Source organism: Phyllostomus hastatus, unplaced genomic scaffold, assembly GCF_019186645.2.
Source record: "Phyllostomus hastatus isolate PE091 unplaced genomic scaffold, TTU_PhHast_1.1 phas_contig_159, whole genome shotgun sequence".
Taxonomy (NCBI): Eukaryota; Metazoa; Chordata; class Mammalia; order Chiroptera; family Phyllostomidae; genus Phyllostomus; species Phyllostomus hastatus.
In genome coordinates this window covers 29,423,129-29,446,039 of record NW_025333640.1, presented here as the reverse complement: position 1 = coordinate 29,446,039, position 22,911 = coordinate 29,423,129, and the positions used below count along the sequence as shown (strand labels likewise).

Here is a 22,911-nt window from a genome sequence, read left to right as displayed (position 1 = left end):
CCGAAGGGCAGAACAGATGTTCTAGATACCCCGGAGAACCAGAAAAATCTGCCCCTGAGAGATAGACGATAGTGATAAAACCATGGCGTGCTAGGTTTTTCAGTAGCGGTTTAGATGAACAAACTAAGGGGAAAAGCACCATAAAGTTTAAAAAAATACTATTTGCATGTAGCCACATTTTGTCTGTATATGCACGTCTCTTTCCTTTTGACACGCAAATGACGCACAGAAATACTGACTTCTGAATAAAAAAACGGACTCCCTTTCTAAGTAGTATTATTGGGTTTCTCAAATGCAAACTAGATAATGAGTAAAAATGTAAACAATCCTAACGAAACGGCCCAAGTGAAGCAGTTGTAGCTTCTGTAGTTGGTGTCTCCTGTCTTCGGGTTTTTAATTGCACCAAGTGTAAAGGAGAGGAAGACCACAGGCTCTGCTCAAACGGGGCCTTGTAGGGAGCTTGAACACAGGACCAGAAATCTGTCATCAGGAAACCCATCCTTTCCTTTGTGGTTCTCAGAAATGCAGGTGAGCGGGATACTGATGGGAGGCTAGGGGACCACCTCGGATGGATTCAGGGGTCATGACCGGTTACAGAGGCCTTTTGATGCAGGGGCTCCCCCTTGTCCAAGAGGCCCCTCCAGAGTTTCTCCGACCCAACTAAATCAAAACGATGCTTTTCACTAAAGATTATCAGGAGTTTGCCCATCTTACTTGTTAAGGTTTCTCCATCAATTTAATCTAAATGAGCATAAGAAAGTATTTACCAAGATTACTGGTTCCTTGACAGTAATGAAGATAAATGGCTTCGTGGGAAGTAAAAACAGAAGCATTTATTAAAAGAATGAGTCCTGCATACACGCCAGCAAGGAGGGCACACAGTGACATATTCCGGTTTAACCCAAGACTCAGAAATTAGTGACCTTCTAAATATTTAGGAAATGGAGAAAAATAAGACACTTTCCTCTGGCCCCCTTCTGTGTGATAAACAGACATGCAGTGAAGATGATAAAAGAAAAAAACTAGGAAAAGAAGGATGCCAAAATGGCATCAAAGTCAAGTTTAGGTTCTATCTCATTTGACTGGATAATTCTGTAATTACTGACAGTTGTATTTCATAATCATGGTGATCATCACCACCACCACAGGGAAAAAGAACCAAGTGTTCTTATATTCTAGGTGAGGAGAGGACACTGGAGACACACACAGAGTTGGTCCCTGTCATCTGGATCCTCAGTGGCCAGGGGTGACTGGCGACTCAGACACCCCCTCCCTCACTCTAATACATGATAATGGTCCTCCTGGGGCTGGCTGATGCGAAAGAAGTCACTGTGCAGCCTGTCCAGTGCATTTCTACCCATTTCCAGTCACACCCGCAAATCTAGAAAAACGGATGAGAACTTAGACCGACCGCTCTGCAGCCAGAGTGATCGCCCAGGGTGACGGTGTCATGCTGTCGGTGCGTACGCAGCGCCAGGTAAAGACGTCAGGGTTACCTTTTGTGGGAGGTGTTGCAGAGAGGGCCGTGGCTTGGTGGTTAGAAGATCCAGCTTTGAGTCCTGTTTCTGTCCCTAACTGTCTGGCTTTGGCCAAGTCACTGAAATATTCTCAACCCCAGCCAGCCCCCTTATCATTAAAATTAGGTAGGTAGGGTCGTGTCATTTCCAGTTTTGCCAGCTCAGGATTTCCTTCTGCGCAGAACAGAGCGGGGAGGCAAAGATCCTTGGAGAGCTGAGTTACCTAAACGTGGCAGCTCCACGGCTGATCGCCTCACCGAATACTTCAGGGACAACGGACACTTCACCTTTCTGTCCCCTGGCGGGCTCTGCACCGTCTCCAGGGAAATACCGGAGACCGCTGGGGTTCTCGCTCTTGAGGAGACAGAAGCCTCTCTCTCTGCCTGCAGACCTGACCCTGGGACACTTGGCATACTCCTTCCCTTCTCCCTCCTCTCTCCCTGTGACATCCAAGGCCAGACGAACCCGTTCCAACACAACTTCAGGACCCCTACGTGTACATGAGGTCGAAAAGGCAGGGGCCATGAACATCAAACACTAGGGAAAGGTGTTCACAGAGAAGTGTAACTCTTTGAAGAAAATGTGATCAAATGTCATGACCAGGCCTCACCTAAAACAGCACAAAACGGGTTTGGTTTCCTCGGATTGACCTCAAAGGCAGCACTGTCTATGAACAACAAAAAGGAGCCTCACGCAGTTTATCTGATCTGCTCACGTTTGAAGTGGCCGCCATCTACGGAGAGGCCAGTGGTTTTCAAGACCCAGCCCCAGCCCTGGCGTCTGAGACAGGATGTCCCAGAGCATAGCCAGAAGGCAGCTCCCCTGCCACAGCCAGGGCAGGAATGTTGCGCACTGGCTTTGCTCTGCCACCTGCAGGGTTTCTATACACGGGAGAGCAGTTAGTGAATGGCAGCCAAAGTGGCATATCTGGGGACCGAGGGAGACCTGGCTTCTGAACCACCTGGCGGGGGAGGGGAAGGCTGCCCCCCCCCCCCCACCCGGTCCTGCGCACTGGCGCTTGGGCCAGGTGTCTGTCACGTATCTGGCTTTCCATCTCGGAGTTCAGGGGGTGGTTGCTAGAAGGGAGGTGACTAGTTGGGTAGAATGAAGAAGAGTCCTGAGCCTCCTCTGTGGAGCCCCCAGAGATGGGGAATCTTAGACAAGACACCAGAAGGGACTTAACAACCAGTCCTGACTTCTAAAGCCAAAAAGGGCCAGATTCAAACAGCAGAATGTGCCCAGTGTCACGTGTACATGTTTTTGGTAAGAGAAAACATGTCCATTAATAGCTAGTGGAATAAATGTAACATATGCGGAAAATGAACTATTATGCAGTCATTAGCAATGAGAAGGCACCTTGGACTGAGTGTTGATTTAAATTAATCTCCAAGACCCAGTGAGAATTAAGGGTACAGAGTTAAGTGTGCTATTATTTGTACACACACACACACACACACACACACACACACATGTGCTGACAAGCACATAAAATATCTCTAGAAAAGAAGAAATTCCAGGCAGAGAGCCTGGGTGACAAGGGGCACACACGGGAAGGAGATTACTTTTCGTGTGGCACCATTTCATACCTTTTTCGATTTACACCATGTGCATGTATTATCTGTTCCAAAATAAATTGCTTTTTAAAATAGCTTTTATTTTTTTTTATCTCCTTTTCTTCCATCACAAGAAGGAAATTCTGGCTCTTCCCAAATTATGCTGCCACTATTAGCGTCATCTCAGCTCACGTCCCCTTTTCTCCCTTTATTACGTGCCTAAGTAAACACCTGCCCAGAAGGTGAGCAGCAGGAAGGCGGGACAAAGCACCCACAGCCTGCAGAGCACTGCCTGTAAAACATCAACACAGGTGTGCCTGGAAAGGATCTGATAAACCAAACAGCGAATATTTAGTGCTTATCTTGAGAGAGGGTATAATAGGTCATTTTTATTTGGTCTTGGTCTTTTCTGTGATTTCCTAAGTTTATACAACAACATGTCTCACTTTGGTAATAATTTTTTTCTTTTCCTTTTTTTTAAGATTTATTTATTTATTTACTTCTAGAGAGGGAAGGGAGGGAGAAAGAGAGAGAGAGAGAGAAACATCAATGTGCGGTTGCTGGGGGTCATGGCCTGCAACCCAGGCATGTGCCCTGACTGGGAATCGAACCTGCGACACTTTGGTTCGCAGCCCTCGCTCAATCCACTGAGCTATGCCAGCCAGGGTGGTACTAATTTTTAAGTTTTTTTTTTTTTTTAATAAAATGTTTGCTCCTCACCTGGTTCCTGTCCCTGGCGTTTGCGTACCGAAACCTCTGGATGTAGTAGAAGACCAGCCACGCGAGGGAGATGATCATCAGGACGATGAAGGAGATGGAGACGAACACGACCGAGGTGCGGCTCACGTATTTCTGCAGGTTGCGGGTTCCGATGGTGATGTACATCGTCACGGTGATGTTTCTCTCCAGCAGGCTGACGATCTCCTTCCCTTTCAGCTCGGGGATCATTATTGCCACGATGTCTTCCACGCCTGTGGTCAGAGGGGCAAGGGCAGGGCCGTGAGGGCGGGGGGGGGGAGGGGGAGGGAAATAATAGTGAAATGTCTGGGTTACGTAACACGCAACCAAATAATGGCACTGTTTTTGACAATTCTTTGCCAGATCTACGATCCACATCTAATGCTAAGATCTAGTAGCCAGAGACTGAGTCAAATTCTCTCTTTCCTCAGCTTCCTTGGGATGCTGCTGTCTTGTATGTGAGAATAGAACCTGAAACGGTATTTGTCTTCCACTGTCTGGAAGCCAGTCAACAAAACAAAGAAGCAAGCAAAACAGAACCAGCGACATCAAAATAAAGGACAAACTGACAGCAACCAGAGGGGAGGAGGGAGGATGGTAACAGGGAAAGAAGGGGAAGGGTCGTCAAGGAACATGTATAAAGAACCGATGGCCAAAGCCAAAAGCGGGTAGCATTGAGGGTGGGAGGTGGCGGGGGGGAGTAGTGGGAGGAAAATGAAGACAACTGTACTTGAACAGCAATTAAAAAAAGAATCTAAAATGACCTCATAACCTGGGTACCAGTGAAGGCATGAGAGAGCTACCCTTGCACTGTCCCAGGTGTTGCTGACCCCGGTAAAGGTGGACCCTCCCCAGCTAGTCCAAGTTCACAGTGCCATGTTGCATTTCACAACGAGCCCCCTTGGGGTGGGGAACGGCGCTCTGTACCCCAGATCACAAGGGTAAAATGCACTTTTATGCCATCTGTCCGCAGGCTTTTTCTCCTTCTGCCGCTCAGACACTGTGTGTGCGTGATCACAGATTTTTATCTATCGTTTTCAAGGAGGTTTTCTCCTACAGTTACTATCCAAAGCAACCCCAAACAGGGGTTTTCAACGAGCTCTGACATGTTTGTCAACATAAAATGATGGTCTCAGAACTACATTCTGCCCATTTTACCTAATTCAATGTAAAGCGTGGGTATCCTTGCAGCGAGCAAGGGAAGATGGAGGCTGAACAGGTAATTCCAGGATGGTTTCATCTCTACTCCCAAATACTTCCCCCACGATGCCCCTGTTACCGGACAGCTGGCAGCAAGAGTGGCAACTTTCTTGGGTCTGAGCTATCTGCGTCATTGTCCCGGTTTTTCACGACACCACGAGAAGCACAGCCTCTCCTCAGTGAGGGGTTCCGGGGTTCTGCAAGGGACCTTTAGTGAGGATGTGACAGCAGCTTCAAATGCACCAGCCTGGCATGTCTGGGCGGCTGATCCACAGACTTGCGTATCAGTTTCACTAGGACAGGTTCTCGGGGGTCACCCGATTCAAGTTTTTGCCCATGAAGCTCTTCAAGAGCCCCGTTTCCACATGGAGATAGCCTATTATCTGGGGTCACTACAATTTAGAGAGAGCAAATGTAGCGTAGGGACAAAATGAAATACCACCACAGTCACTTAAAGCTGGCCTTATTCACACCCCGAGGTCAGCCAGCTAGACGGAACCACCAGATTCTATTTGCTCAGGATGTTGCAAGTCTCTTAGAAGCCACTTAGGGCTTTCACTTGACCTTGATCTCTATGCCAGTTTTCAATCCCACATAAAGATTTCACTAAGGCTAAGGCAGATTAAATACATTAAAAGCTAACTACGTACACAAAGGTGTCTGGGTATGACACATCAACTATATATATATATTTTTTTTTTAAAATATGTTTTTATTGTAGTCCAAGTACGGCTGTTTCCCTACCCCCTACCCCCTGCCCCACCCATCCCCACCTCCCACACTCGATCCTACCCCCTTTGGCTTTGTCCATGTGTCCTGTATATACATTCCTTGGCAACCCTTCCCCCTTCGCCCTGTCTTATCCCCTCCTACCTCCGCTCTGGTTACTGTCAGTTTGTTCTTAATGTCAATGTCTCTGGTTTATGCTAAGTGAAACCAGCCAGGTGGTGAAAGACAAATACCATATGCTCTCACCTGTAAGTGGGACCTAATCATCAACTATATATTCTTAAAAATCCCAAAGCCTTTGTATCGGCCCAACTGTAAAGTCACAAAGCCACACAGTGTTTAGATTGAGCTGTTAACTTCTGGGAATTACCGAAACGGATGGCTTGAACTTCACCTCTGCAGAATTTACTGACAGTTCCAAAGCTCCCCTTTTCATGTTTACTTTGGCTAATGGCTGCATGTGGTCTGAGGCTTTGCAAGGCGTTAGAGCTGCTGGCAGGTTTGTCTCTGCAGGAATAACTTCCTTGTTTGCTGGGCTAGTCTGGCCCAGTGAGGTTCGCCCTGGTGCTGTGGCCAGTTTAGAGATATTTACATAATGGTAGAATCATACCCTTTCACTTAATGTATCCCCTTATTTACATATTTTTAAGCGTGTCTATTCAAGGCTCTAGAATAAGACTTTTTTTCTGACAAGGGGATTTTGGGGTTATTTATGAGATTTGTATGCTCAGTCTCGGCACCAGTTTTACATTTTTTAGTGGTCAAATTTTATTATTATTTTCCTTTACGGCTTCTAGTTTCGACACTCTGCTTAGGAAGCTTCCCCACCAAAGATGACAGAGATACTCTCTTAAAATTGCTTTTCAAATTTTTTAGTTTTACTTCTCACACTGAAATCTTGAACAACCTTAATGTGATTTAATAACAACACAACATGTGTTGCAGCTCTTGTAATGTGATGGGCAGAGAGGAGACAGATAGGGTGCAATTTCTATTTCCCTAAACTCTTAGACATATTGGGATCCCAGCTGGGTTTTATTTTACTGTTAGGTTGACCTGTCTTTTGCTGAACCAACACCAGGCTATTTGAGTTGTCTAGGCTTTTAACATACTTACTAGCAGGTAGTCTAACTCTTCCTTCACTAACTTTCTTGTGGCATTTTTCCTAGTAACTCCTAATATTAAGAGCCCACAGAGTCTAATGGTAAAGAGTTGGGTTCTGACACTGAACCGCTTGTTTCTTCAAGTCCCAGCTCAGCATTTTAAAAACAGACAAGCGAAGTTTGGCTATCCACGAAGTTCTAAATTACGCATCCTCCATTTCCAGGAACCGGAGAAAACATTTTCTCTTCCTGTAGGGCAGAGTATAATTAACTATTTTAAACACACTACCTGTGTTGCTCATAACCACTGCTGTGCCTTCATGATGTATGACATCCGCTCGGAAAGACTGAAAATGACAGTGTTCTAGCCACCTGGACTTTAACCTTATTCATTGCCAATGTTCATCATGAATTTCTAGGGCGATAATGATACAAAATAGATGGGATTCCGGGACATTTCTCCATGCACGTTAGGCTACGTATTGTGCTTTTATCCCAGTAGAAACAGTCAGTAAGAGCTCAAGTGCACGGGGTATCCCAAAATAGTACAAAGTAAAGTGGATTTGGATGAACTAACTGACCAATCTGATCAAAGCACAAAGTCCAGGGCAAAATGCTACTGTAGGATCCAGTCTGTTTCAACGAGACCTGTGCACCACCGTGAGTTACCAGACAATTCCCTGATGTTGCTTCAGTTTGGAAAGTGCAGCTAGCGTCAGGGGGCAGCCTGCAGGTCGGCCCCAGGCTCGCTGTGGTGTCCTGGCTTCTGCAGGTGTGTGTGAGGGAGGAGGCGAGGGGAAGAGCAGGGCTGAGAAGTGCAGGGCTGTTGAGAGTCCGGCTGAGCCACCTCCTTCCAGTGAGTGAGTGCTGCCTTAAGCACACAACCTGCGACCTGCCGGAGGTTCTGAGACTCGGGGGAAGAGCAGTAAACGAGCAGCATATTTTGTGTGTAAGCGCTACAAACAGGTCTTGCTCTTTGGTCAATTCTGTGTTTACTGTGATGCCTAGTCTACTATCAATTGTGTCTTTTTGCAAAATTATGTCAGCAAACCATCTACTTTCCTCCCACTTCTGGGTGATCACTGTTCTGCAGTCACCGTCCAGTCGGGAAAAGCTCTGTCACCCTGCGAGAGAGTGTGACCACGGTGCACACCATGCATATGATGCATGTGACACAGTGGCCAGACAGGCCACCGGGCGCCCTGTGGGTTTAGTGCTTCCTTTTCCCAGGAGAGCGCTCAACGGCTGTTACCTAATTTGATCTACGCAGATAAGTCAGGAATCAGAACAAAAGTTCAGAAAGAATGTTTACTAACCAGGAAATCCTTTACTGATACATTCAAAACCAGGTCATTCAGACACTGCATTGATAGATCTAGAGCACCAGCACAGTGCTACGCATTTAAAGGGCCGACAGCCCTATTTCTCCCCGTGCACCCTGCAGGGTGGTAATACCCTCCTATGGGTTCATGGGAGCAAACACCCTTTTCAGCTCTCTGCATCCTCTCTCCCCCTAATCTCTACTCACTGACTGATGGCCCTTTTGAATTTAGGCTATAATAAGAGAAGGCAGTTTCTATTTATAGATGTTTTCTCTTTATACACTTAATATCTACTTTAATAATGGCTCCTAATAATCATCTATTCTCAAGTAAGATGATAATGTATGTGAAATAATTTCAAAAGCTGCCAAGTACCATATAAATGCAAAATATTATAATTTTCTGCATTAGTTTAAAAACATTTTTAATAAATATAGATGTCAAAATCCTAAGTAAAGCATTCACAAATAGACCTCAACAATATAGTAAAACAAACAAGCAAACAAACGAAAAAAAACAAAGAAACTTCATTACCAAGGTGAGACTTAGAAAGAAGAGGGTGATTTAACATTAGAAAATACATTAATGCTTTTTAGTGCATTAACAAATTAAGGGAATAAAGCATAGGATTATCTTGTGTAGCTAGCTTTCCTCCAATATGTGGTCTCTTATGTCTAAGGTACTCGTGTCTTCGCCAGGCACACAATGTCCAGTGGAGTGTTCATGCGCAGCCTCCCTTGCAGCTAGGCTGTAGCTCTGTGGTTAATATTTGGCTCTGAGATGTGAGTGGAGATGATGTCAGCTACTCTAAGGTCTTCTCCATAAAGGACTGACTATATGCACTCCATGCCCTTGATATTGATCATTAATCATCTACATTTTGGGGGGTATATGTTTGTTCTATTTGTATTCACAAACATCGTGTCCAAAAACAGTCTTTGTTGGTGCAGTGCATTCTAATCACGCACTGGATTGCTTATGTGATGTGTCAGTACAGGCAGAGGCAGACACTCAATAACAATGAAGTTTCATGAGATCAAACAGTCTTTAAAGGAGATGCTAACAATAGCCAATTTTACTTCCCTTGAATGGCTCTAGTGACTTAATTCACTACTGGTGGTTCCTCAGCTACATCTGAGATGATCAATGACTTGCACTTTTTAAAGAAATTCCTATTTTTCCTGATTACACATGTGCAGAATTTTCTATAAATTTGTGATAACATTAGGAGGAGCAATAAATAAGGTATTTTATTTATAGCCTCATTGGTGGCACTTTCTTGGAACACAGTAAATCAGACTTAAAAAAAAAACCCTTACTTTGAGTTTCTGTGAGACGTTTAAGTGGTTAAAAATGATATCACAGAGTTCAGGCTAAAAAAAAGCAAATCACTGAATACCATAAAGATTTTTAAAAACAACTCAGTTTTCATTAAAGCAAAAAAACATGCTTAAAGAAACTTCCACTTACATACAAGATTCTAATTTTAGTTTGGACGAAAACCAGTACACATGTGAGATTCATGAAGAAGTGAGCCGTGGAGTCACAGGACAGGACGCTGTAAGAGACCAAAATTCCTCTGCATTTGTCTCTTCCTAACAGTCTGACCAATGAAGCTAAATAGCAGAATCATTTACCATCGCTTCTCCCTGGGTGACCTTGGAAAATTCCCTAAATCTTTAAAATTCAGATTCATTATCTCTAAAAACTCTGATAGTAAATGTACTTGTTCCAAAGGGTTGAGTGAGGATTAAATGAGAGAATGCATATAAAGAATTCAGAACATAGTAAGTGCTCAGAAAATATTAAGTTATTATTATCATCAACATCACCTATCAAATAGTTATGTAAAATATCCCAGGCAGTACAAAGCTTGCACTTTGACTGAAAGAGCTGGTGTAGGGGTGAGAAGGAGCACATCAACAGAGGGGACCCTCTGGCTTCCCCGGGGGTCCAGAAACAGAGACTGAGTCCCTGGACAGCCTAGAGCACCTGAATACTACAGAGATCCCCCAAACAGCTGAGGACCTGGAGGCCCGCACTGAGCACGTTGCCATTTCTGCAACATGAAAGGGTTAACTGTCCACCACACACTGGTGGAGGAAAGGAAACTTTGAGGCAGATAAATAGAAAGTTAATCTTCAAAGGAAAAAATGGACATAACCAGGTTAACAATGGATGGTTCAACTCACACTTTTCTCTTAATGTGACAAAAAATAAAAATTGTTCAATTTTTCTTTTAAACAGTCATGTAATCTAAGCAAACCTGGATTTGGGTTTTGTCTTGCTTTGAACTACTGGGAAATATTACATTACTTCTTCTCCACTAGACTATTTTAATAATGCATGGCAAGAACTTAAAATTGCAATGACACACCGTCATCATTTAACTTAGATCTAATGAGCTAAAACACATTCATGGCATACTATCATGTATCCTTGCACAGAATAGGGAGATACACACGAAGCATCTCTTCTCGCAGTTTTTGTTCATTCGTTTGGTGGGAGTGACTTGGAGTTCCCAATTCACCACGCCAAAATTTATGGCAGAGACCTTAAACTAAACAGGAACCAGGAGAGCCTGTGGGGGCAGCTCTCACCCGCTGCCACTGCCGGGCACCAGGGGAAGAACCCTGCGTTCGCCACAGAGCTCCATGGCTGCAGCCGCCCGCCTCTCGACGCTCCTTCCCCTCTGTAAGGCACTTCCTCTTGTTCCAGGCAGAGTGTGCACGGGGCTCCCCATGTCTGCACTTTCCAGATGGCAACCGTTTCTTTTCCCCAAAGAAATCCTTTCTGGTGATGGAGCATGTGGCCGACCTTTGTTTTATGGTCAACAACTGCATAATTGTTAAATGCCACATTATTGGATTCATCTCTACGATTTTTTTTAGTATTCTCTGAAGTTGTGTTTGGTAGCCTTTGAAAACTTGAAGTGAGATCTCCCTCTAATAAAGACCCAGATTGGAAAATCCCTCTCTTAAGAGTAACTGAAGTGTACTATTTTGGTTTCTAGAAGCTGGAAAACCCCACATAGCTTTTCTTATGGTGAGATGATGAGGACTATGGATTCAACAAATAATGTTAAGGTCAGTTAAAAGGCCAACTATGAACGTAGGAGAAAACAGCAAAAGTGGGGCAGAACTTTTATAACTTGGTGGATGTAAGTGGGCTTCTCCAGGATCAGAGTTCAAACTCCAGAGAAGTGGAAAATACAGCACATCCTTAGGCTGGACCTGTAAATGCCAGCAACTAGGTGTGATGAGCATTGGCACAAAAGACTTTTGCACTAACGTGTAAGGGAATGGGGTCTACAAAGCTCCCCGGTCTCTGTGTCTCCGTCAGCAGATCACAGGGCGTGAGGAAACGGGCACATTTTATCAGGACCTCAGGTCCGGGAAGGGGAGGCCTTGGGCAACAGAGTGTGTATTCTGAGAAAGCTCCACGGATCTGAAACCCTTGCGTACTTCCCTGCCCTTTGCTCTGTGCAGTCCACACGGTAGGTCCCAGTGCCCATAGCAGATACTGCCCGTGACCACCCATCTCCCTGAGTCCACATGACTTTAGTGAACCACGTCCTGACTTCCAACTGCCAGCATTTCTTTGCCTAAATGGCTTCCCTTGACCATATCACTGTGACTGTGTGGGCCCGGAGAAAGGAGGAATCGCCACCGTCTGGGAGCAGCCCTGACCGAAGGAGGAGGCTGGAGCATGAATACCGCAGCTCCCTCCTCCCCGTGCTGGTGGAACTCGGTGGCGCATTTCCACACCATTCCCCAGAGCTTTCCAGCGGGATTAGCCTTCCGTGACTCACGGTGGCAATTTGCTTAATTACACACCCTTTGTTGGCCCCTTGGCTTCCTGCTCGCATTTTTCCATTCCCAAACTGGTGTTTCCTGGAATCACCTCTCAAACTGCCTTGTCCTTGAATCCTTGTCTGAGCTCTGCTCAGGGGGAAACCCCAACTAGGACTCTGCCAGAAGCAGTTCCTCCTCTTTTTTTCTTTCTTTCTTTCGAGTTCCGAGGCTCCGAATAACAGCTACACTGGCTTGTGCCTTATGGACCCACGTGCACTATTTTGTGCATATCATCCAAAGCAAAAGCATGAACTCCTCGTCTGTTTTTAACTTCCTGCTTCTCTTTGGAGAGAAGCAGGATCATTTAGCAGAAGCCGTTTTTTCATACTTTCTGTGCCCACTTGTCAAGAGGGCCGCGGCCCTCACAGGTGGCTACTGAAAACTAGCACTCACGCCGCTTCCCCGAAGGGGGTAGAGTCCAGCATCCTTCGCTCCCACCTCTGCCTCCCGGGCAGCAGAGAGCCTTTGGGTACCGAGCCTTCAGTGAAATGATCGAACACCGGTCTTTCCGCAAGGAAAGACTCTGTTGCACAGAGTGATAGCCACTCGCCATGTGCTGCTCTCGAGTACTCGGGATGAAGCTAGTATAATCGAGGGACTGAACTTTTAATTTTAGTTCATTTAAATTCGAATTTAAAATCGTTGGTTCAATTATTAGAGAACTTTTAAATATGTTTGAAACAACTTGGGCATGAGACTGTCCATTTTTTTTTCTAGTGTAAATTTTATAAAATGTAAATACAGATGAAGTTTATCTGATGAAAAGTTAGCATCTGGATGGAGATGTGCTGGAATGTAAAATACACACTGCAGCTTGAAGAACTAGTACGAGAAAATGCCATTAGTAATTATCACTATTTGATACTAGTAATGAGACATTCTTTGATTAGATGTTGAAATGATACTATTTTGGATATATTGGGCTATATAAAATATATTAAATACAATTTTTCCCAATTCTCCTTCCTTTTTACAAAAATGTTGCTGCTGGAAAATTAAATCACTTGTGTGGCTCACATTACATTTTTTACTGGACAGCAGGGTTCCAATCGCCCTGCTCATAACTTTTATTTGCGAGCCTAGTAGATAAAATCATTGCTGCATAAAAAGATTAAGACAAATAACACTCCCTGTTCGTAAGGAGTTGACATTTTAAAAGGAATGTCACGGGTTTGGTAATATTATTGAAGCCAACCTTAGACTCAAAACAAAAAGGAAAGAAGTGTCAAACTTTTTCATGTAAAGTAGCTATTCTCTTCCATGAATTGATTATGATTTTAAAGCAAATTACAGAAAGTGATTTCAGAAACGGTATTATCTTCTCTGAAAGTCTTCAAGGGACTTGCTGTGTCTGAACAACGAAGTGAACGCTCTGCCCAGGCCAGCTTTCTCCACTTGAATGGAGTAAGAGAAGCAGGCAACTGGACCCTGGAAGGGGTCTCATCATCTACTCTAACATCGTCCCCGCCTTTATCTTACAGATAAGGATGATACGGGCTAGCCAGGTCAGATGACTTGTCTAAGGGTAAACATCATTTTGCCCTTTCTAAAAAAAATACAAAAAATTAATTTACGTGCCCATTTAAAAATATTTCCATTGAGCCCTGGCTGGCGTAGCTCAGTGGATTGAGCGTGGGCTGCGAACCAAAGCATTGCAGGTTCGATTCCCAGTCAGGGCACATGCCTGGGTTGCAGGCCACAGCCCCCAGTAACCGCACATTGATGTTTCTCTCTCTTTCTCCCTCCCTTCCCTCTCTAAAAATTAAAAAAAAAATTCCATCATTACAAAGCTCACACATTCAAACAAGTGGTTCTCAGATGTATTGATGCTTCCATAGACTCCCTAGCATAATTCCTCCCCTATTTCTAAATAATATGATCATACTAATATTTCTCAGGTTATCAGTTTTGGACATTTTCTGTTGACATCTGCCCGTGGTCGATGAGGACATAATTCACACTCACTCTGCCTGTGTCCCCACCACATCGCTCACTGGGTGAATCCACAGTGTCCAGTGCGAATCTTGTTCACTGTCCAGCCAGGTAGTATGCGACAAGGAGGGCCATTTTCTTCATTTTTCTTGAAGTGAATCGATAATTGCATCGTTCTTTCATTTGCCTGGTTTTCCATATTTCCATTGTTTTCCCCATAAATGCTACTACCTCTGCCATATGCTTACCAATGACATTTCCTACACTCCTCGGACACGTTAGTTCCCTTTGTCTGTTTGGGACACTTCCCCCCTGGACCCCACGGCTCTGCTCCAACATGGACTCGTTGCCTAGAAGCCTCAGAGGCAGCTGTTGTCTGGGGGCTTGACTTACCGGTGACCTAGTGGTGGAAAAACCTGACTTCCCAAGTCAACTTACAAACTCTCTTATGTGTATTTTGTAGACATACAGTGTATTAAGTCACAGCCAAACTGTACAACCAACATCACAAACCACCAACACTCGGCCCACTTAAAATATTAATTGGTGGTTCTTATGACTACTTACAGTAGAAAAGGAGTGTCCTTATTTGAAGCATTTTGAGTGCCCCTCAGCAAATGCTATCACGAGCCATTGGGTCTTTGAGTCTCACCGCTGCCGGGACCTGGTTGCTTCCACAGTGACCCTAAGGTCTGGAGTACACAGGTGTTGGTGCCGGTGATGTTCCCGGGAGTACTGTGCATTGAACCCCTGACTTTTGGGCTCAGCACTGTTGGAAAATGGCATCGAGAGGTCTTGATGCTCAGATGCTGGGGATGCAGTGCTGGTGGCCAGGGCATTCTGGCCCCTGCTTGTCTGATCTGTTCATCCGAAGGAGGCGGCAGTTTTCGGCTGACCACCGAGAGAGGCTCCAGCTGTGCCCAGAGCTGTGAAAGCTGCTGCGGAACCAGTGTTCTCTGTCTGGGAGCCACCCAGAGACCATCTGTCAAGTCCAGTCTCCATCTTTTGCAAAAGGGAAAACAGGCCTAGAGACTCAGCCAAGACAAAGAGGGGAGAGGGGGCGGCTTGGTGCTGGCCTTTCACAGCACTCAGAGAGAGGAAACTCGTGGATTGCTAACAGATCAAGTATGATCTACAGATGGGTGTTGTTATTTTGCATAAGCTAAGCTTCCTGGGAGAAGTAAAATTATGTAAATATTCATATTAGCAAGAAGAAAATTCTGAAAGGTTCTAAATTAAATTACAGCAGAGCAGAGGGTGGAAGGAAGAAACAAGAGAAATTACTCAGTTAGCGGCAGGTTGACACCCACAAAAGACCGGTAACATTCCTGAATGTACCTGCAAGCTTTGAGTTAACTTCCTTCCAGGTGGCTGTTTCTGCCATTCCCTAGTAGGACAGCCAAACAGCCAGGTGCCCCTGCATCTTGCTTACCCATATTTTTTCTCGTCATTGCCCAAAACAATCCCAAAAGAGGAAATGTGGTTTCCCTGTGGACTCTGCACCCACCTGAGAACGCACACTTTCACCTCTTCCACCCCCTTCATCTAGAGCCCATGCAAACGCTTTCAAAACAACTCACAGCTTCCTTCCCCAACCTGTTTGCGAGAAAGAGCCCGTCAGTCCCAGAAGGTTGGACATGTCTTCTCCGGCCAGGCCCGTGGCTGCTGGCTCAGACCTCACGCCCCAGAACCCGGGCCTTTTGCTGGCGAGCATATCGCCCAGTAAACCCTTTCTTTCGGAGAAGCTTTTGGCCGTGGAAGCTTCTGCTTACTAATACAGATAATTCTAACTCTTGGGCATTGACCCTGTAATACTGCAACAATATATTATATATAAATGTGTAAACTGAAGCATCATATCATCATTTTTTCTACCTTGTTTTTTATCTGTGTTTTTTTGTTTTTTACTGCATAAAAACAGAAATCTTGAGGGCTTCTTCATTATTTACTGATCTGGCTTTGGGGATGGTGGCACCTGCGGCAGAGGACAGGTCGATGCTGACAGTTAGGCAGGTGGCAGAAAGACCCGGCCAGTTACGGTGGCTGCTGAACAGGGACATTATGACCATTTTTACTTCTTGTTCAGAGAGTCCTTAGAAATGGGACAATGTCACTGACTTATTCATATAACCAGACTGTGGCCACTAACCAACAAAAAAAAAATTCAAGAACTAATGACAAAATGAAAACAAATTGCTGTTGCCTTCTTTGAATTTCCAAATTATAAGCAGGTTATGCTAAGAAACCATGCTAAGGCACAGTGGTTTTGTAACGTGTATCCATTGTGTAACACGCACGCGTGGGCACGGTCTGCGTCCTCCCCGCCACGGAGCGAAGGGCCGTTTCTGACCCCGTCGTGGGCTTCCCGTGTGCTGCCCCCACGGCCACCCCACGTGCTCATTATTCGGTGCTAATCGTTTCCTTTTGCTTACTCCAGCAGTGACTACTTGTTCCCTCTTCTATAAACAACTCTGAAGTGAAACAGAATGATGGCTTTCTTCATCAGATTAGCAACTTTTATGTGGAAAATCATCTGCACGTATCAGTTCTGGAGCCTCGAAACCATTCCAGCAGATCACAAGCATAAAACTCCACTCCCTTATGAGACACATTCCATGCTGAATGTCACGGCTTCAGCCTGAAATCAGATTCTAACGAAGGCAAAAGGCAGTTACATATTTGGGTTGCTGAGCAACCGGTAAAACAGCTTTCCAAATCTGACGCCAACAAATGTATTCTAACTGAAGTTTGAGAACAATAATTTATATGGGAATAATAGTAACTAAAGGATAAATTTAGAGAGTAAAGAAAAATATGGTTGGTTGTTCCCAGCAGAGTGATAAATTATTCCAAGTGTGGAAAGACTGGAATCACATTCTTGCTCTCATCTTCAGATAGTGCAAAACTAATGGGGTTATTCAAGAATTAAAATTCTTAAAATAACACAAAATGTCATCTGAAAATACATACAATATAGTAAACCTGTCTTGTTCGTAGGAGGAAGGGATTTTATTGATAATATGAAAAATTTTTCAAGTTCTCAGATTCCTTGTCCCAAAAGAATGTGCACTAATGATTGTAACTTCAATTCCACTTATTTAAAGTTCCAGTATTACTTGGGTATGTTTTTATGTGCCTTACTCTTAGCCTTCAGCATTTCCATCTGAGTACACAGGCATTTTCACACAAACTCACTAGGGATAAGGAAATAAAGAGTCACCCAGGGACTGGGAAGGAAAAAGGGAGAAAAAGCAGAAGGGTCACAGTTAGGCTGTGTCTCAGGGCAGGCATGGGAGACGTGAAGGGGCTGCAGCACCATCAGGTGAACCCTGGCCTTGGCCTTGCCCCTGTGGCTGGCCGTGGGGGAGCTCAGTCAGCACCAAAGCCGCTGAGGGCCACGCACGGTCCTCCTTCAGTGCTGCGAGGGCTGCTTCTCTCGGCATGACAAGGCTCTCTGGCCCCGGTCCTTCCCGGCGGGCAGGAGGCTCTCAGACAGAGCTGTTTCAAAGGGTGGGCTGGGCACGGGAATGTGGAGTCCTCCTCCCTGTCCCCCACTCACGGACGACTAGGGAAGTCAGTCTCATAGGGAGGGGGTCTTCTTCTTGTTGGGGGAACAGAGCTGGGATTTGGTGGACAGTTGCCTCTGGCGCAGGAATTGAGGGGTGCCCCTTGATTCAGAGAAGCAGGGGACCAGGTGGAGAGGATGCGAGATGATGCTCCCCGTAGTGACGCGTCTTCCCTCGGGGGGTCGAAATCAGTCTTGGTGAGTGTATTCATTTCCCACGGCTGTGACAAACAACCACAAATTTAGTGGCCTAGCACGACACCCACTCATTACAACATCTTACAGTTTTAGGGGTCAGAAGTCTGAAGTGGGTGTCGCTGGGGAACACAAAGGCGCCAGAGGGCTATGCTCCTTCCGGAGGCTGCAGGGCAGAGAAACTCTCTCCTCGGCTTTTCCAGCGTCTGGAGGTGCCTTGCAATCCTTGGCTTGTGGCCACCCCACTCCGACTTCTGTTTCCTTTGTCACGTCTCCACCTCTCGCTCTCACCCTCACGCCTCCCTTTTATTTGACTCCTTATAATTACACCGGCTCATCCAGAACAACTGCCTTATCTCAAGATCCTTAACTTAATCCTACCTACAAAGTCCCTTGTGCCGTCTAAGGCAGCCTACTCACAGGCTCTGGAGAGGGGGCAGGGGGCGGGGGTGGGGGCATCATTCTGCCCACCAGACTGGAGAGGGAAAGAAGACCCATTTCTGGAGCAGGCCTCCCAGGGACAAGCGGCGGGAGCCGTAGGATTGCAGCGAAGGCCTGTCTTCCCCAGGTGCTCACGTGGCTGGAGCAGTAAGACTATTTACGACTGCCCTCAGGCCTTTGTTCTGCGTGGACAGCATGACTTCAGCCCATTTCACTAAACGTGGAAGCCATGGTTTCTCCCAGTGGAGAAGGGTAGGTAGCCCCTGCCTCCCCCTCCTCCTTCACCCCACTGGTGGCTGACCCCCACTCCGCACCCCAAACCCAAATCGTGGCACACACTGGCAGGTGTTCTTCCACGAGCGAGACCCTGGGGACAGAATCCCGAGGAAGGCGGTGACACTCCTTGCGAAACACTGGCCGGGAAGGTGGACAGGTCTGTCCGCTCTGGCATGAGAAAAGCTGCACGTGTGGGGTGTGTGGGCGTTTGGTGGCATAACAGTGGTCATTTGCCTCCCGGGCCCTAAGAATAGTAGTCACCAGCGTCTGAGAATGGGAGACCTTTCCAAATAGTTATGTGCTCCGTCTCAGCTCCCTTCAACCCTTCGTGGCTGCGCGGAGGCATGAACACACGCTTCCAGGCTCTCTAAGGGAGCTGCTCGTGGTAAGAATGGAAACAAGAGGCAGCACATGGACCATGTTTGGCGTGGAAATCCAGGGTCATTCCTGCTCCGAGGCAGCCCGGCCAAATCCTGAAAGATCTGCAAGAGGGTCAAGGGCGGCATGCTGAAGCCAGACGAACGTCTCCCCAGACGGGGGGGTTGCCGGGTTGTCCTGAAGGCGGGGGCCTCAAGACTCTCAGGGGAGGGGCAAGGCTAGGGCCCGGCTGACCTGTGTGTGTATCAGACCGAGGGTGCAAACTGAAGGTCAGTATAAAACTCATCAGGGGGCTGATTTACGATAAATGTCAGTATTGTGGCGGAGCTGCTGCGCCAACACACACACACGCACACATGCACGCACTTGCAGACACACTCACTCACTCCACTGCCTACTTAATCAGCCCCAACAAACCCAAGCTGGAGGCTACCAGTGAACAGCGAGCGACCTTATTGTGGTGTTTGGCCACACAACAAAAACCACATTTAGAAGGCACTATGACCAAAAAAGGCAAGGCCTGAGAGTGAGGAAATCTAGGCTATGGAAAAATGAAAAGGGTTTTAAGCATTCCCTGAAGACCGGTAGCCCTGGAGGGCAGAATGACCCACCACCAGGCTCGAGGGCGCAGAGAGCCGGGTGGGTTTCACCTGAGGTGCCACCTGCCTGGTTCTCACCTGCTGAGCAGGATGGCAACTCTGGCTGACCCACCTGCAGCTGTTCATCCAGCGCTCGGCACCACCACCGCTCAGAGAGAGCAGGAGGCAGTGAACTGGGTCTGGAGTAGTTAAAGCCGAAGTCCTGCCTTTACCATTTCAGGCCCCTGGGGGACCTGGGCATTCAATCTCAAGGCCATTGCGTCTCAGTTATTTTATCTCCATGATGAAATAACAATAGTCCTGTAAGTTAATTACACATTAATTATATATTATAATTCTACATCATTAATAATACTTTATATAAATGAGAATTTATTATTATTATTATTATTATTACTATTATTATTACTATTATTATTGTTATGCCCTGGCTACTTCAAAAGGGTCCATGGAAAAGTAAACTATAAATATAAAACTTCTTTCTTATCCTATTAGATGTTATGAAATATATATATTGCTATTATAGAAGCAAGGTCAACTTTGGTTTCTACTTAGGGGATTTAGTTAGGGAAATAATCTATGTACAAGAAATACTTAAAGAGAAAAATCGCACTTAGCCAAGAGTTGGAGGGTCCTGCAGTCCATCAGATTTCCTGATGCCATGCACCAAGGTCCACCGTGCGGCACCAAGAATAAATGTGAGAAGAGCACCATCAGGAAAAACTTCATGGGAGAGAAGAGTGTGAGCTGGGTACAGTGAGGCAGAAAGGAACTTGGAGAACATTCTAGAATGTGAGAGATCCATCAGCCAACACAGAGAGAGTGGCAAGCAGATCTGCATCATTTTCTTGTTTCCAAGAAACTGTCACATTTCAGAGCCACTCAATACCCTCTCCTGCCAACCGTGATGGGGAACAAGATGGTAAAATCTACCAAAACATAAACTGTATGGGCCTTTGACACAGCACTTGGGCTTTTAGAAATCGATCCTATACGTGTGTGTATGTGAACATATGTGGGTAATGTTTGTAAAGGAATTCTGCAGCCCGGTGTGTATATTTGATAGAAACAGAGTTCAAAAATCTAGCAATATAACCTCAGAGGCCATCAAGAGTAGACTGGTTAGAAAACTGTGGTACATCCACAATGAAATATTTCACAGATTTTATAAAACATAAAGTATAATAATAGGCTCCACGTGCACTGATTTTAAATAATTGTCAAGCTTTATCAAGTACAATAAAGTATAGACCTGTGCATATGATGCATTACTTGTGTACAAACAGGAAGGAAGACCACGACAGCGTGCTTGTCCGGGCAGAGACCATCCGCATGGAAGGAAAGACGTCACAGGCAACAGGCTAGGACGGAGGAGGGAGACGGAGCTGTGCTTCTCACTGTGCGCCCTTTGAATTCCCGACCGCACTCAGGGCGTCCCCTATTCAAAAACTGCTCTGCAAGTACCATCTGGCGGCCCAGCGCTTTTAAAGACTCCAAGTAATTTTGCGCACTCTGACTTCGCCTCAGGAAGCCCTGATAAACGATGTTCCCCGAAGAGACTCTGATTGAAATTGCTTCCAATGCAAAATAGAGTTGTCCAGCACACAGCCCGGCCAGCTCCCCGCGGACTTCATTTACCGGTTAGGCACTGCTGTGAACTGAATGGGGGCCCCCCTCTTTCCCTGCAAAGTCATGTGCTGAAGCCTCTACCCCGACGTGACTATGTTGAAATACAGCCTTTAAGGAGGTAATTAAGGTTAAATGAGGTCATGAGTGTGAGGCCCTGATCTGATAGGACCGGTATCCTTATAAGAAGAGACACAGCCCTGGCTGGCGTAGCTCAGTGGCTTGAGCGCGGGATGGGAACCAAAGTGTCCCCAGTTCGATTCCCAGCCAGGGTACATTCCTGGGTTGCAGGCCATAACCCCCAGCAACCACACATTGATGTTTCTCTCTCTCTCTCTCTCTCTCTCTCTCTCTCTGTCTCTCTATCTCCCTCCCTTCCCTCTCTAAAAATAAATACATAAAATTAAAAAAAAAAAAAGAGACACAGAGTGTGCGCTCTCGTGCGCCCTCTTCCTCTGCACCAGGTGAGACACGGTGCGAAGGCAGTCGTCTACGTGCCAGGGAGGGAGCCCTCCCAGCAGACAACTCTGTTGGCAACTGGATCTTGGACTCTCAGCCTCCAGAACTGTGGGAAGACAACTCCACTGTTCCAGCCACCCACGCTGTGGTGCTTTGTTACAGCAGCCCCAGTGAAGTCAGACAGGGACCACCCTGGGCCCTAGCCAGTGGAAGCTGAGTTCAAGCGGTAGCCGCAATGTCCTGGCCCACAGAGGAAGATGCTGAAACACAGTAACACACCCCTGCATGAAACACACATATAAAGAATGTGTGTCCTAGGTCCTAGTTCCTAGGCTGTCCCTCTGACTGTGACCTTGAACCTATCGACTTCTGTAGGATCTGTCTGAAGAATCACTAAGTTCCTTCCAGCTCATGGGTACCAGGACCTATGACACACAGACAGCAAAATATGCCACTGCCAAGAGTCAAGTTCACATCCAAAATAATGCAGTTGTGAAAGATAAATAGCAGACTGCAATCTAGGAGTTTGCAATCCACGTGAGCGGATCTGCTTAGGTCTTACAGCCTCACAAGGGTGGCTGCGGCCCCCGCTGCTGCACACCCAGAGCCTGCCCCATTCTGAGTTTGGGGAGCCTTCTGCAGCTAGGGGAGGCAGAACGTACTCACCCTGAGAATCGACTACTCCGAAAACCCCCCTCTCAGAACCCCTGTCACTCCCAAGCAGGGCAGGAAGGAGGCCCTCCATCTCACAGACAGACAAATGATGACCGCTCCCGTTGCTATCAAAGCCAGGGAGGGGGTGTTAAGCCAATAACGAAAACACACTTTGCTCAGGTGTCATCGATACCAAAGAGGAAAGGAACTCTGGGGATGGGCTGAGCCAACACTGGCAGAGAAAGAAAGAGCCAGGAAGACTCTCGTGGTGAATGAGCAGCTCTGGTGCTTTTTTCAATCTCAGACTTGAATTCCCACCATCAAGGGTACACCTGACACAGCCACACCTAGGAACGGATATCCTTATGGCCTGGGCATGGAATAATTTTTTTTAATGACATCGAGGCTGAAAGAATGGCAATATTGTTTGTTATCGAGATTTGGGGGATCTGGCTTTGAGAGAAAATATGACCCAGGAATGTGGGTGACAATTTCAGGTTATTGAACTCATCCTGAACTTTGGACAGAACACATTTCCATTGTATTCATTCTTAGCAATGCTGAAGAAAGAGCTTTAAAAAGATGAGGAGTTGAAATGAACTTGAAAACCAGTTTTTGAAGACAAGCAAGGCTCCTCAAGGAATGGGCTCAGAAAAATTCTGCCGTCAAATCTCTCCTCGTGGATAGTGCTGAACACATGGCAACATTTTTATCGACTTAAGTAGTGCAAGAACAAGGACGAGAAAATATTTAAGCCCCAATTTGATAAA

At 46.1% G+C, this 22,911-nt stretch overlaps 1 protein-coding gene across 1 annotated transcript in view; it reads right to left on the bottom strand.

Moving 5' to 3' along the window:
- Positions 1 to 22,911, bottom strand: part of RNF150 (ring finger protein 150) — a 165,515-nt gene that overhangs the window by 56,739 nt on the left and 85,865 nt on the right. Inside the window, exon 2 of the mRNA XM_045830975.1 lies at positions 3,791 to 4,041. Within this exon, the coding sequence (XP_045686931.1) occupies positions 3,791 to 4,041 (251 nt within the window). The remainder of the gene's footprint in view (positions 1 to 3,790; positions 4,042 to 22,911) is intronic.